This window comes from Trachypithecus francoisi, unplaced genomic scaffold, assembly GCF_009764315.1.
Source record: "Trachypithecus francoisi isolate TF-2019V2 unplaced genomic scaffold, Tfra_2.0 Lachesis_group5, whole genome shotgun sequence".
NCBI classification, from domain to species: domain Eukaryota; kingdom Metazoa; phylum Chordata; class Mammalia; order Primates; family Cercopithecidae; genus Trachypithecus; species Trachypithecus francoisi.
This window is the reverse complement of record NW_022681470.1, coordinates 149268444-149282740: the sequence shown is the minus strand read 5'-3', so window position 1 is coordinate 149282740 and position 14297 is coordinate 149268444. Positions and strand designations below refer to the sequence as shown.

The window sequence follows — 14297 nt, the reverse complement described above, 5'->3', positions numbered from 1 at the left end:
GTCGAGACCAGTCAGTCTGGGTGTTTGTGGGTTTCCCAGAAGCCTCGAAGCTGCAGGCGGTCCCTTCTGTCATTGGCCGGAGCGGGGTCACATGGTTGTGCCTGAACCAATGACTAGCAAGAGGAATGACTGACATCACTGTGATCTTTTTTGAACCATCAGTATTCACCTCTGGGGCTGAGGCAGGGCCCTACCTTCTGTTAGAAATCTGGCTGCCTGAATCTCACACAAAATCAGGTCCCTCATCAGGGAAAGGGAACAGCCAGCTATGGGGTGGGGATGCTTGGGGGCCAGCACGGAGAGTTGCTGTGGGAAGAGGCCTGGACTGAGCAGGCTCAGCAGGAAGGAACCCAGGTCAATAAACCTGGACTGGTCCCACGGCCATCGGGAGCCATGGGTGGTGTTTGAGCTGTGGAAGTACCTCTGAAGGGGGTGTTTTTTGTCTGTTTGTTTTGTTGTTGTTTTTTCTTGAGACAGTCTCACTGTGTTACCCAGGCTGGAGTGCAGTGGTGTGATCTCGGCTCACTGAAACCTCTGCCTCCTGGCTTCAGGCAATTCTCCTGCCTCAGCCTCCTTAGTAGCTGGGACTAGGCACCTGGCACCACGCCCAGCTAATTTTTGTATTTTTAGTAGAGATGGAGTTTCACCATGTTGGCCAGGCTGGTCTCGAACTCCTGACCTTAAGTGATCTACCTGCCTCAGTCTCCCAAAGTGCTGGAATTACAGGCATGGGCCACCGCGCCTGGCCGTTTTGTTTTTTGAGATGAAGTCCCACTGTCGCCCAGGCTGGAGTGCAGTGGTGTGATCTTGGCTCACTGCAGCCTCTGCCTCCTGGGTTCAAGTGATTCTCCTGCCTCAGCCTCCTGAGTAGCTGGGAATACAGGCGTGCACCACCACACTCGGCTAATTTTTTTGTATTTTTAGTAGAGAAAGGGTTTCACCATGTTAGCCAGGCTGGTCTCAAACTCCTGACCTCAAATGATCTGCCCACCTCAGCCTCCCAAAGTGCTGGGATGACAGACGTGAGCCACCACGCCCGGCCAGTGGGGTTGCTTTAACGCCCGGCTCACACCGCACCCTGCCAGTGGGGATGTTTTTGGACTCAGCTCACTTCCCAGAGTTCCCACACCCCCCACCAGGCCCGATCTTCAGGCCTGAGCCGTGGTTATCAGCATCGCAGGTGCCAGAGAGGCCAGCAAGGCTTTGCTTCCTGGAGCCCAGGGGGTGGCAAGCTCTAGCTCAGAGGCTGCAGACAATGGACAGTGAGCCAATGCCAAGTATCTTCGGGCTCAGGAAGGTGGGACCGGGTGTCCCTGAGTGTTCTGTACTAAGCCACATCCCATCCTGGAGACCGAAGCTGGTACAGCAAAGAGAGCCCCCTAGTGCCCCGCAGGACCTGCTGCTCTGGGTCTTAAAGGTTCCCCTTGAATAAATGCAAACCTACTAATTGCAAAGGTGGTTATTATTATCAGCTCCAAGGGACAGAAACTTGCTTTAAACTGGCTTCATCTCCCTGCGAAAGAGGAGGTCAGGCACAGCTGGATCCAGCAACCTCCAGTGTCACTGGGAATTGTTGCTGTCCCTTTTGGCTCTGCGGCCCACGGGGCTGGCCTCTCCCTAGCCATCAGAGAGAGCCACTTGCAACTTCAGGCTCACACCCTTCCAGCCCCAGCAGGAAGCAGGTGTCCTTGTTCCTCTCCCAGCAAAATTCCAGGGCCGTTAGCTGGGCATGGTGGCTCACACCTGTAATCCCAGCACTTTGGGAGACTGAGGCAGGCAGATCACGAGATCAGGAGTTCGAGACCAGCCTGGCCAATATGGTGAAACCCCATCTCTACTAAAAATCCAAAAATTAGGCCGGGCGCGGTGGCTCAAGCCTGTAATCCCAGCACTTTGGGAGGCCGAGGTGGGCGGATCACAAAGTCAGGAGATCGAGACCATCCTGGCTAACACGGTGAAACCCCGTCTCTACTAAAAAATACAAAAAACTAGCCAGGCGAGGTGGCGGGCGCCTGTAGTCCCAGCTACTCGGGAGGCTGAGGCAGGAGAATGGCGTGAACCCAGGAGGCGGAGCTTGCAGTGAGCTGAGATCTGGCCAGTGCACTCCAGCTTGGGTGACAGAGCGAGACTCCGTCTCAAAAAAAAAAAAAAAAAAAAATACAAAAATTAGCTGGATGTCGTGGCATACGCCTATAGTCCCAGCTACTCGGAAGGCTAAGGCAGAAGAATAGATTGAACCTGGGAGGTGGAGGTTGCAATAAGCTGAGATCACGCCACTGCACTCCAGCCTGGGCAACAGAGTGAGACTCCGTCTTGAAAAAAAAAAAAAACACTTTGGGAGGCCGAGATGGGCGAATCACGAGGTCAGGAGATCGAGACCATCCTGGCTAACACGGTGAAACCCCGTCTCTACTTAAAAATACAAAAAACTAGCCGGGCGACGAGGCGGGCGCCTGTAGTCCCAGCTACTCGGGAGGCTGAGGCAGGAGAATGGCGGGAACCCAGGAGGCGGAGCTTGCAGTGAGCTGAGATCCGGCCACTGCACTCCAGCCTGGGTGGCAGAGCGAGACTCCGCCTCAAAAAAAAAAAAAAATTCCAGGGCTGACTCGTCCTGCTGTCCTGGTGGTTTTGCTTTGTTTTCTTTTCTTTTTTTTTTTTTTTTGAGATGGAGTGGCACTCTGTCACCCAGGCTGGAGTGCAGTGGCGCGATCTCAGGTCAGTGCAAGGTCCGCCTCCTGGGTTCAAGCGATTCTCCCGCCTCAGCCTCCTGAGTAGCTGGGACTACAGGCGCCGCCACCACGCCCAGTTAATTTTTGTATTTTTAGTAGACACTGGGTTTCACCATGTTGGTCAGGGTGGTCTCAAACTCCTGATCTCAAGTGATCCGCCTGCCTCAGCCTCCCTAAGTGCTGGGATTATAGGCGGGAGCCATCACACCCAGCCTGGTTTTCTGAGTGTCAGATAAGCCTCACTCACTGGCTGGGCGTGCGTGGGTGTCCACTCCTGGGGTCCCTTGTGCTGGGACGATTGGAGATGATTCCCCAGCGGAAAATAGGGTGCTTGGAGCAGAAGGGAAAACCAGCCCTGGGCTGGCGCTCGTCGTGCATGGGAGGCACACGGGTCCTGGCATGGGAGGCACACGGGTCCTGGCATGGGAGGCACACGGGTCCTGGCATGGGAGGCACACGGGTCCTGGCATGGGAGGCACACGGGTCCTGGCATGGGAGGCACACGCGTCCTGGCATGGGAGGCACACGGGTCCTGGAATGGGAGGCACACGGGTCCTGGAATGGGAGGTACACGGGTCCTGGAATGGGAGGTACACGGGTCCTGGAATGGGAGGTACACGGGTCCTGGAAGCTTGTGAACTTGGCGCTGACCCTAGTCCTGACTCTGCAGGGCTATGTGACTCCAAGAAAGTCACTTCCCACCCTCCAACCTCATTTGCCCCCTCTAAATGGGGTGCCTGCCTCACAGCCTCCTGGCAAGCAGCAAAGGGGACTCACCATGGTCCCATCCTGGGCGAGCACCTATTAACTAGGTGATTAACAGGAATCCATGCATGCCTGCTGTGGCCCTACTGTGCGCCCGGTACTGTCCACATCCCACTTGGAACCTGTAGCACTGGGGTCTGTGCCCATTTTACAGATAAGAAAACAGGCATATGCCGGATGCGGTGGCTCACGCCTGTAATCCCAGCAATTTGGGAGGCCAAGGCGGCTGGATCACCTGAGATCAGGAGTTCGAGACCAGCCTGGTCAACATGGTGAAACCCCGTCTCTACTAAAAATACAAAAAATTAGCTGGGCCCGGTGGTGCTTGCGTATAATCCCAGCTACTCGGGAGGCTGAGGCAGGAGAATGGCGTGAACGCGGGAGGCAGAGCTTGCAGTGAGCCAAGATCGCGCCACTGCACTCCAGCCTGGGCAACAGAGCGAGATTCCGTCTCAAAAAAATAAATATAATAATAATAATAATAATAAATAAGTAAAACACACAATTTTTTCTCTTGCACAAGTTCTGGAGGTCAGTAGTCCCACATGGGGGCAGGGTGCGGTGGCTCACACCTGTAGTCCCAGCACTTTGGGAGGCCAAGGCAGGTGGATCACCTGAGGTCAGGAGTTCAAGACCAGCCTGGCCAACACAGTGAAACCCTGTCTCTACTAAGAATACAAAAATTAGCCAATTGTGGTGGCGGGTGCCTATTTAATCTCAGCTACTCGGGAAGCTGAGGCAGAAGGATGGCTTGAACCCAGGGGGCGGGGGTTGCAGTGAGCCAAGATTGTGCCATTGCACTCCAGCCTGGGCAACAGAATGAGACTACGTCTCAAAAACTAAAAATAAAAAAGAAGCTCCACACAGGTTTCGCTGGGGGAAGATCGAGGTGCTGGCAGAGCTGCGTTCCTTCTGGCATCTCCAAGGAGAATCTGTTCTGTGCCTTTCCAGGCCTAGAGGCCGCCCACATTCCCTGGCTCCAGTCCCCTTCCTCCATCTCCGAATCCCGCAGTGGCAGCCAAGTCCTTCTCTTATCCCATCTCTAACCATAGAGGGCAGGCGTCTCCTTTTCTTTCTTTTTATTTATTTTTTTGAGATGGAGTCTCGCTGTGTTGCCCAGGCTGGGGTGCAGTGGCACGATCTCAGCTCACTGCAACCTCCAACTCCCGGGTTCAAGCGATTCCCCTGCTTCAGCCTCCCAAGTAGCTGGGATTACAGGCACATGCCACCATGCCCACTTTTTTTTTTTTTTTGTATTCTTAGTAGAGACAGAGTTTTACCATGTTGGCTACTCTAGTCTCGAACTCCTGACCTCAAGTGATCTGCCCATCTCAGCCTCCTAATGTGCTGGGATTCTACCGCGCCCAGCCAGGCATCTCCTCTCCTACGGACGCTTCGAGGACAGTGGGCCATCTGTATAACCCAGGATGGGCCTCTGTGTGAAAGTCCTCAACTCAGTCCCGCCTGCAGAGCCCCTTTGGCCAGGGAGGGTGGGACACCCACAGGTTCCAGGGATGAGGGCCCCGTGGTCTCTGGAGCCGCCGTTCTGCTGACCACCCCCAACCGCACTTCCACTCACTCACAGCACAAGCGTCTGTTTCCAGCGCACACCCCTGCCGTTCCAACCAACGTTCGTCTCAACCTCAACATCCCTTTCCTCTGGGAAGCCTTCCTCAGTCTCCCCCAGGCCTGCGTCAGGCCTGGGGCACCTCTGCTATCTGGGCATCCTCTACCACAGAACAACACTGGATTGTTACTGTTTACCTGTCAGGATTTACCTTGACGAGACAGAAGCTTGGGGGAGTGAGTAGAGGCCACGGCAGCCACGGTGGGTGTCTGAGCCAGGCAGAAGTGTGGTGGCAGCTGGGGTCGGAAGTGGGCCACAGGGGCCAGGCTGCGGGCGGAAGTCCTAGGATGAGCCTCGGGCCTGGATAGGGTGGGGAGGGGGCAGAGCCGGGAGAGGGGAGGTCGTCACTGGGGTCTCAGGAGGAGGCGGTGCCCCAGAAAAGGCCAGTGACCTGTCTGAGGTTACCCTATACAGAGCCTCTGGGTTAAGGAGGAAGACAGAGCCGGGAGCAGGAGGCCACTGGCAGCTGGCCTCGGTTTCCCCGGAGAGGGCCAGAACCCACGCCAGCCAGACAATGACCCTTTGATTCGCGCAGCCCAGGCAGTAGTGGCTGAGCCACAGCGGGGTCAGGTCTTGGCCAAGGTCACCCTGTCCAGCCCCCGCACACCCTCAGTGAGAACACAGGGTCCTGTCCCTGCCCTGCTCCCCAACCCGGGGAGATTCCCAGGGGAATGCCAGAGGCCAAGGCCAGGTCAAGACGGCAGGGTGTCCCCCTCAGGGCCACTAGGGCAAGAACTCGGCCCCTGGCCACTGGCTGCTAGGGGACACAGTCAGGCTGGGCAGCTGAGGTGGAGGAGAGGGTACAGGTGTCTTCCATGGGCGCAGGTCTCACGTATGCCAGAGAAGGGGCTGTGCTGTGGGGCTGCTGGACGCCTCCGTTTCCACACCTGGGGGACGGGCAATGCCGGAACATTGAGTGGCCAGACACAGGCATCCCCAGGAGACACCCAACTGCTCTCCACCTCCTCAACCTTCTTTATTTTCCTGAAAGCATTTACCACTCTTTGAAGTCACAGATTAATTTGTCTCTGCATTTTGCTGTCATGGCCCCTCCAAACCAGGAGCTCGGTGAGGGTGCGATGGGGTCTGCCTTGGTCACCACGGCACCCCAGCACCCTGCAGGGCCCCTCCGGCCAACAGGAGATGTTCACTGATGGTTCTTTAGAAGCAGGAACAGAGGGGCTCCGCAGAACCCTTGAGCTCGCCACGGGCGCCCTGACAAATCTGGAGGCCTCCACCACAGCATCAGCTCCCAAGTAGGAATTGTGTCTGGCTGCAGCAAAGCCCCCCGGGCACAGCGCCTCCAGGCCCACGCAGATGTCGCTGTCATAAATTGTGGGAAACGCCTCTGCTGGAAACAGTGTTCGCTGAATCTCGGAGGGAGAGGAAAAAAAAACCTAGTAAACATTCTTGTTGATGTGACCTGGGGGAACGTTCCCAAAGGCTTAGAGGGCTGTGGGGGGCAGAGTTGCCCAGGGGCCCAGGACAAAGGCCTGGCATGCACACACTCACGCACACACACGTACACACACGCACGCAGACAGTGGCCTCCCTGGGGGCCTTGGCTGGGCGAGGCCTGCTGTTGTCCACGATGCTGGAAGGAGCTGTGTCTCGGTCTGTCCCGGCCGCACCCCGTTCTGTCCCACACCCAACCTCTCCCCACCCACAGGCCGGCTCCAGCGGCCAGGTGGACGGGTGGGCGGCCAGCGCTGTGAGCAGGGAACCATATCCAGTTGAGGTTTTGGGTGTGTGGGGCGGGTGGGGACCAAGGAGGCCGGGTAGGGGGGCTCAGACTATGAAAGTGACCACATGCAAATCACAGAAACGGGGTGCAGGGATCCACAGACGTGCTCCTCGTGGGTCCCCGCTAGCTCACCACCACCCCTGCAACTGAAGATCCCCAAACCCACTTTGACTCCTGGAGACGGCGCCTCGATCCACCCAAAAGGCTGCCACCACCTCGAACCCACACCCCTGTCCCAGTTCCGCCCTGGTTCCAGCCACATCTCCCCAGATGCATCCTCTGGCTCCGGGAGGGGACCCGGGCGCGCGCCCCCAGCTGCCCCCCGCAGCGGCCGTGCCCGGCGCCTGCCCACCCCGCGCGGGACACGGCCTCGCCCCCGCCACTCCCGCGCCGCGCCCCGCCCCGTGCCCCGCCCCGCCCGCGGCCCGCGGGACCTTTATAGGGAGCGCCGGCCGCCCGCTGGGAAGTCGGTGCCGCTGCGGTCTCTGCGTTCGCCATGCGTCCCGGGACGCCAGGGCCATTCTGGCCTCTGCCCTGGGGGGCCCTGGCTTGGGCCGTTGGCTTCGTGGGCTCCATGGGCTCGGGGGACCCCGCGCCCGGTGAGTGGGGAAGCCAGAGGGGCGGGCGGGGCGGGCCACCCACGTGGGGCTGCCCGGAATGCGGCCCGGGAGACGTCGGGGGGCGCGGCGGCGGTGGGGGCGAGGGCGGTGTCCAGCGCAAGCTGGAGCCGGGAGGGTCTGAAGGGGGGTCACCAGGAGGTCAGCAGAGCAGAGGTTCCTAATCACAATGACCGCTGACATTTATTGAGCGCTTAGTGTCTACCTCCCCTCCCTGAACCCGTGGCATCCCACTACTGCCAGAGCTCTCTTCATCTCCGTCTTCCAGATGGGGAAACTGAGGCTCAGGGTCACACAGACTGTAGGCGGCAAAGCCAGGGTTCTAGCCGCGACCGTCTGGGTCGGTCCTGGTGCCCTGAGAGGCAGCGCTGGGTGTCTGGAGCCAGGCCCTCCAGCTGGGGCTGAGAGCTTCCCCGGGTCCTGGGTAGACCAGGCATGGAGACTCACACCTGGGACTTGCCGGGAGGCGCCAGGCAGGAGACGGCCCCACTCCTGGCCTCAGTTTCCCCTATGATGGGTGCCAAGGTGCTGCGCTCCCCAAGCTGGTCCCTGGCAGTGTCTGTGAACCAGCGAGTGCTCTGGGAAGGGGACTGTGGCTGGTCCTGCCCCCAGGGACGGGGGAAGAAACTGGGGGCTCTCTGGCTCCCCACCCCCTACCCCTGCAGCCCCACCCCACCCCAGCCCCGCGCCAAAGGGAGAGCAGAGCCCCCTCCCCGAAGGCCACGTCCCTGGGGAGACAGTGAGCTCATGCAAGGGGAATGTTCCCAAGTTGGAGTGAGTAAGAGGCGGGCCAGGCGGTGGGGGGGCTGCCAGGCGCGGGGCTCCACGTGCCCTCGCCCTCGGGTGCTGTCTAGACAGAGGGCAGAGGCAGGAGAAGCGGTTCCAGGGCCCGCTGACCCTGACAGGCCCAGTGCCTGGCGTTGGGTGGTGTTTGACGGGTTGGGCAGGGTGCCACCCCCGGCCTGGGGGCTCGGAGGGAACGAGGGGGGACCTCCTGGGATGGGTGAGGGTTGGTGGTGAGGGTGTAGAGGGCGGCATAGAGCTAGAGGGGAGGAGGCAGCTCCAGGGACGCGGAGCCAGGGTGGGGACACCCATGTGGTTTTCTGCCCCTCTTCCGGGGTTGGGGTAGATCATCCCGTGCGTAACTACTGAGCACCACCTGCATGCATCTGTGGGTGGGCCAGAAGCTGGGTGTCAGGAGTGGCCCAGGAGAGCACCCCGTCCCCTGGCCCGCAGGTGGTGTTTGTTGGCTCCAGCAGGGCCAGGAGGCCACCTGCAGCCTGGTGCTCCGGACGAACGTCACCCGGGCCGAGTGCTGTGCCTCCGGCAACATTGACACCGCCTGGTCCAACCTCACTCACCCGGGGAACAAGATCAACCTCCTTGGCTTCCTGGGCCTTGTCCACTGCCTTCCCTGCAAAGGTGAGACCCCAGGCTAGAAGCAGGGCAGGCATCTCAGCTCCGGACCAGCCAAAAACAGTCATGGTGGTCGAGGGCAAAACATGCGGGACTGAGCCTGTCACAGGGGTTGCAGGGGGGATCCTGGCCTCAGAGAGGGACTGGGGGTACTTCCCAGTTCCCAGGCTTCAGCCTCTGGCAGCTTAGGACTCAGGAAGAGGCTCTGAGGACTCCCCACATGGCTCCAGCCTTTGCTGGGGCTGAGCTCTCTGCCTGGGTGGCTCTTCCCACCTGGTCGATAAATGTCTGGCTTATACCTAGCTCCTGGGAAAGTGGGTTTGCCATTCTGGCCTGTGACCCCAAATGTCTACACCAGGGACCTTCACTGCAGACTCCAGGGTCTGTGGTAGGGTTACAGCTGCATGTTTAACAAGCATTTGCCTTGGGACCCTGTTTTTTTTTTTTTTTTTTTTTGAGATGAAGTTTCATTCTTGTTGCCTAGGCTGGAGTGAAATGGCACAATCTCGGCTCACCGCAACCTCCACCCCCCAGGTTCAAGCGATTCTCCTGCCTCAGCCTCCCTTAGTAGCTGGGATTATAGGCGTGCGCCACCACACCTGGCTAATTTTTTGTATTTTTAGTAGAGACGAGGTTTCTCCATGTTGGTCAGGCTGGTCTCAAACTCCCGACCTCAGGTGATCCACCTGCCTCGGCCTCCCAAAGTGCTGGATTACAGGCGTGAGCCACCGCGCCCAGCCACTGGGGACCCTCTTCTGAGACAATGCCTCCCCCATCAAACGAGGGGCTCTTGGGTGGCACAGAAAGAATGGATGAGTTAAGATATACTCTCCACACTGGAGGACGATTTTTTTTTTTTTAAGACGGAGCCTTGCTCTGTCACCCAGGCTGGAGTGCAGTGGTGCCATCTTGGCTTACTGCAACCTCGGCCTCAGCCTCCTGGGTTCAAGCGATTCTCTTTCCTCAGCCTCCCCAGTGGCTGGGACTATAGGTGTGCACCACCACGCCTGGCTAATTTTTATATTTTTGGTAGAGACGGGTTTCATCACATTGGCCAAGCTGGTCTCAAACTCCTGACCTCAAGTGATCTGCCAGCCTTGGCCTCCCAAAGTGCTGGGATTACAGGCATGAGCTACCATGCCTGGCCTGTTGGGGCACAACTTGAAGGAGGTGGGCATTAGAGCTGGGGTGTTGGGGGATGTCTAGGAGTCTGCCAGATGGAGCTGGTATGGGAGAGGGGATCAGGAGAGAACATCGCTTGAGGTTAGGTCCTGGTGGGTGGGGTCAGTCAGAGGAGCCAGGGGGAGGCTGGAGCTGAGGGGTGCAGACCCGAAGTCCAGGCCGAGGAGCTCCCTTAGCCTCTGAGATGTGATTAATCCCAGATCAGCCTGACTGGGTGGTCCTGAACTCACCGCCACATACCCCTGGCTCCCTCCAGACCCCCCTCTGGCTTCTGGGAGAAGGAAAGACTTCAAAAAGTGCCTGGCCTGGGCATGAGACGGCCCAGGACCCCCACCCCCAACTTCATCTGGCCCTGGGGATGGGATCTCAGGCCCCCTTCCGTTCTCGCTTGCATGAAAGCCATCCTGGCCAAGCATTTCCAGATGTGCCTGTGAGCTGCTGTGCGGGGGCCGTCCAGGTGCGGCCCACATGCCCTGCAGGGCTGCGTGGGGGGCGCTGGCCATCCTCTAAGGAGTGCCTGACTGCCTTGTAAGTGGGGTCCCCCGTCAGCCCAGCCCCACTTTACACACAGAGAAACTGAGGCTGACACATAAACCACAACTGTGTTCAGAGGCCCCACCAGACCCACAGACAACAGAAAGGGGATGGGTCATCTGGGTCCTGGCTGCAGCTTTCAAGCTGAAGTGCTTGGGCCCCCTGCACTCATAGCTGCGACCCGGCTTCAGTTTCCCCATCTGTAAAATGATGACTTGGGAGCATGCAATGAGCCTAGGTGGCGATGAACATCACATTAAAAGCGGGGGCGTGGGCCGGGCGCGGTGGCTCAAGCCTGTAATCCCAGCACTTTGGGAGGCCGAGACAGGCGGATCACGAGGTCAGGAGATCGAGACCATCCTGGCTAACCCGGTGAAACCTCGTCTCTACTAAAAAAAAATACAAAAAACTAGCCGGGCGAGGTGGTGGGCGCCTGTAGTCCCAGCTACTCGGGAGGCTGAGGCAGGAGAATGGCGTAAACCCGGGAGGCGGAGCTTGCAGTGAGCTGAGATCCGGCCACTGCACTCCAGCCTGGGTGACAGAGCAAGACTCCGTCTCAAAAAAAAAAAAAAAAGCGGGGGCGTGGACCCCAGAGAGAGTTTCCCTAGCAGGACCTCAGTATCCCTGCCTGAGCAGTGGGGCTGCGTGGCAACTCCTAGTTCAGAGGCCTAGGGCTGTGGGCGGCCCCCTCCCCTGGAATCGCTCCCCAGGCCAGGAGGGGCGTCCAGCGCCCCGCCCTCCCCGACGCCTCCTGGGGAAAGATTCTGGCAGCCCCAGACTCGCGCCTGGCAAAGGCGGAACACCCCAGGCTGACGCAGCTGGGGCCCCTTCGGCCTTCCCAGAGAAGCGCGTGCATCGGGGGCAGACGTCAGCCAGCTACAAGGAGGAGCGGCCCGAGGCTGCGTAGCTCCGCTGGACCCCGATTCCGGGCAGAGACCCCGCGGCCTGCGCGCACCGAGCCCAGTCCCCGCCTCCAGCCCCACCGGTCCCGCGCCCCGACCCAGAGCACTGCCCTTGGGAACCCGAACGCCCCGACTCCGACTGACCCTGACCTGGGACGGCGCCCTCGCCTCCGCCCTGCAGAGGGGGCGCAGGGAGGGGCCCCGAGGCCTTCGCGCGGCCCCACGCCCGGGAACCTCCCGTGCCCGGCCCCACGCGCGTGTCCTGTGTCCGCAGATTCGTGCGACGGCGTGGAGTGCGGCCCGGGCAAGGCGTGCCGCATGCTGGGGGGCCGCCCGCGCTGCGAGTGCGCGCCCAACTGCTCTGGGCTCCCGGCGCGGCTGCAGGTCTGCGGCTCAGACGGCGCCACCTACCGCGACGAGTGCGAGCTGCGAGCCGTGCGCTGCCGCGGCCACCCGGACCTGCGCGTCATGTACCAGGGCCGCTGCCGCAGTACGTGGGGGCGGGGTCCGTGGAGGGGCGGGGTCTGTGGAGGGGCGGGGCGGGCCTGGGGCGGGGCGGGACCTACCAGACCTGCGCGTCACGTATAGAGGCTGCTGCTGCAGTACGTGGGGGCGGGGCCTGGGGCGGGGCCACCCGGACCTGAGCGTCACGTTAGGGGGCTGCTGCTGCAATGCGTGAGGACGAGGCCTGCGTGACGGCCCGGCCTCCGGGGGCGGGGCCTGCTGGAGGGGCGGGGCCGCTGCCGCAGTGCGTAGGGGCGGGGCCTCCAGCCCAGTATATGTCACGTGGGTCGCGGTGGGGACTAATTAAGGGCGCGTTTACACTTCCGAGGGGGTATTACGGGGTGGGGTCTTTTGTAGGGTTGGGATTTGGAAAGTAGTGGGCCTCTGGGGCTCACATTGGGCGAGACGTATGTGGCCTGGTCAGAGCGGGAGTGTGACTCAGCGAGGGTCTTGTGGGTGTAACCAGAGGGGCATGATGGAACCAGGGGGTGAAACTTTGGGTCATGGAAGGGGCGGGGTTCTTGACTGGGGCGTGGTTTCTGGGTGGAGATGGGCGGGGATTTGTGGGTGGTGCTTGGGGTGGGCGGCCCCACAGTCGCGGAGGGGCAGGGCTTTGGGTAACAAGGGTTGGGGGCTTACGAGGAGGTGTGGCTCCTGGGTACAATGGGAGGGGCAAGGCTTGTGGGTGGAGCCTGAGGTGTTGGCGGAGCTCGTGGAGGGGCGGGGCTTTGTGGGTGGTAAGGGGGTGGGGCTTATGGCTAAAGCAAGAGGTGGGGCTTCTGGAAGGGGAGAGACTCCTGGGTAGAATCGGAGGGGCAGGGCTTGTGAGTTCTATGGGGGGTTGGACTTCTGGGTAACAAGGGGCGAGGCTCGCGGGAGGAGCAGGGTTTCTGGGTGGAGCCTGATGTGGGCGGGGCTTTTGTGGTGGTAAGGGGGTGGGGCTTCTGGAAGGGGAGTGACTCCTGGGTACAATTGGAGGGGCAGAGCTTGTGGGTGGAGCCTGGTGGTGGGTGGGACTTTGTGGGTGGTAAGGGGACGGGGCTTCTGGAAGGGGAATGACCCCTGGGTACAATCGGGGGCAGGGCTTGTGGGAGCTTTAGGGGGTGGGACTTGTGGGTAACATAAGGGGCGGGGCTCCTGGAAGGGGTGTGGCTCCTGGGTACAATTGGAGGGGCAGAGCTTGTGGGTGGAGCTCAACGGGTGGGATGAAGAGGGGGGCTCACGGGGAGGTGCGGGGCTTGTGTCCTACCAGAGGGTTTTCTCAACTTGGGGGTTAAGGGCAGGCCTTGGGGCCAAGAGCCCTGCGGGGTTCTCAGCGAGATGTCTTCTGAACTGTCCCTGGCACCCGGCCTGCAGGGTCCTGTGAGCGCGTGGTGTGCCCGCAGCCACAGTCGTGCGTCGTGGACCAGACGGGCAGCGCCCACTGCGTGGTGTGTCGGGCGGCGCCCTGCCCTGTGCCCTCCAGCCCCGGCCAGGAGCTTTGCGGCAACAACAACATCACCTACATCTCCTTGTGCCACCTGCGCCAGGCCACCTGCTTCCTGGGCCGCTCCATCGGTGTGCGCCACGTGGGCAGCTGCGCAGGTGCAAACACAGGGCGAGGACATGGGCCTGTCCTGGGGGCCGGAGAACCCCCTGTCCTGCTCTCAATGCTCTTATCCACCCCTGCAGGCACCCCTGAGGAGCCGCCAGATGGTGAGTCGGAGGAAGAGGAAGAGAACTTCGTGTGAGCCTGCAGGACAGGCCTGGGCCTGGTGCCCGAGGCCGCCCCCCACCCCGTTATTTATTGCCACAGCAGAGTCTAATTTATATCCCACGGACATTCCCTAGGGACTGGATTCGGACCACTTGGGGATCCCAGAACCCCCCTGACGATATCCTGGAAGGACTGAGGAAGGGAGGCCTGGGGGCCGGCTGGTGGGTGGGATAGGCTGCATTCCGGACACTGAGCGCCTGATTTAGGGCCCTTCTCTAAGAAGCCCCAGCCCCTACCCTAAGACCTATTGCTGGGGGGGACTCCACACTTCTGCTCCTTTGGGGATAAACCTGTTAATTATGGCTACCATTAAGACGGCTGGGCATTCCCTGTTGGTAATTCCTGAAGAGGCATAACTGCTTTTCTCAGCCCCAAGCGTCCTAGAACAGGGGCCTTGGGCACAGGCCAGGAGGAGCAGAGGAGGTCTAGCCTGGGTGTGTACGGAGGGTCTAGCCTGGGTGAATACAGAGGGTCTAGCCTGGGTGTGTACGGAGGGTCTAGCCTGGGTGTGCACGGAGGGT

General features: G+C 60.4%; 1 protein-coding gene across 1 annotated transcript; it reads left to right on the top strand.

Annotated features, from left to right (window-relative positions):
• Window positions 1-7294: 7294 nt before the first annotated feature.
• FSTL3 (follistatin like 3) lies at window positions 7295-14089 on the top strand. Its single transcript, XM_033196738.1, has 5 exons — window positions 7295-7464; window positions 8719-8904; window positions 11791-12006; window positions 13377-13604; window positions 13692-14089. Exons 1-5 carry the CDS (start codon window positions 7362-7364, stop codon window positions 13748-13750), a joined length of 792 nt encoding a protein of 263 aa, XP_033052629.1. The 5' UTR covers window positions 7295-7361; the 3' UTR covers window positions 13751-14089.
• The last annotated feature ends 208 nt before the right edge of the window (window positions 14090-14297 follow it).

Coding starts and splice junctions, on each gene's coding strand:
- FSTL3 (XM_033196738.1), top strand. CDS start 7,362: ATGCGTCCCGGGACGCCAGGGCCATTCTGGCCTCTGCCCTGGGGGGCC. Junction 7,465..8,718: donor CTCGGGGGACCCCGCGCCCG/GTGAGTGGGGAA, acceptor CCTGGCCCGCAG/GTGGTGTTTGTTGGCTCCAG. Junction 8,905..11,790: donor CCACTGCCTTCCCTGCAAAG/GTGAGACCCCAG, acceptor CTGTGTCCGCAG/ATTCGTGCGACGGCGTGGAG.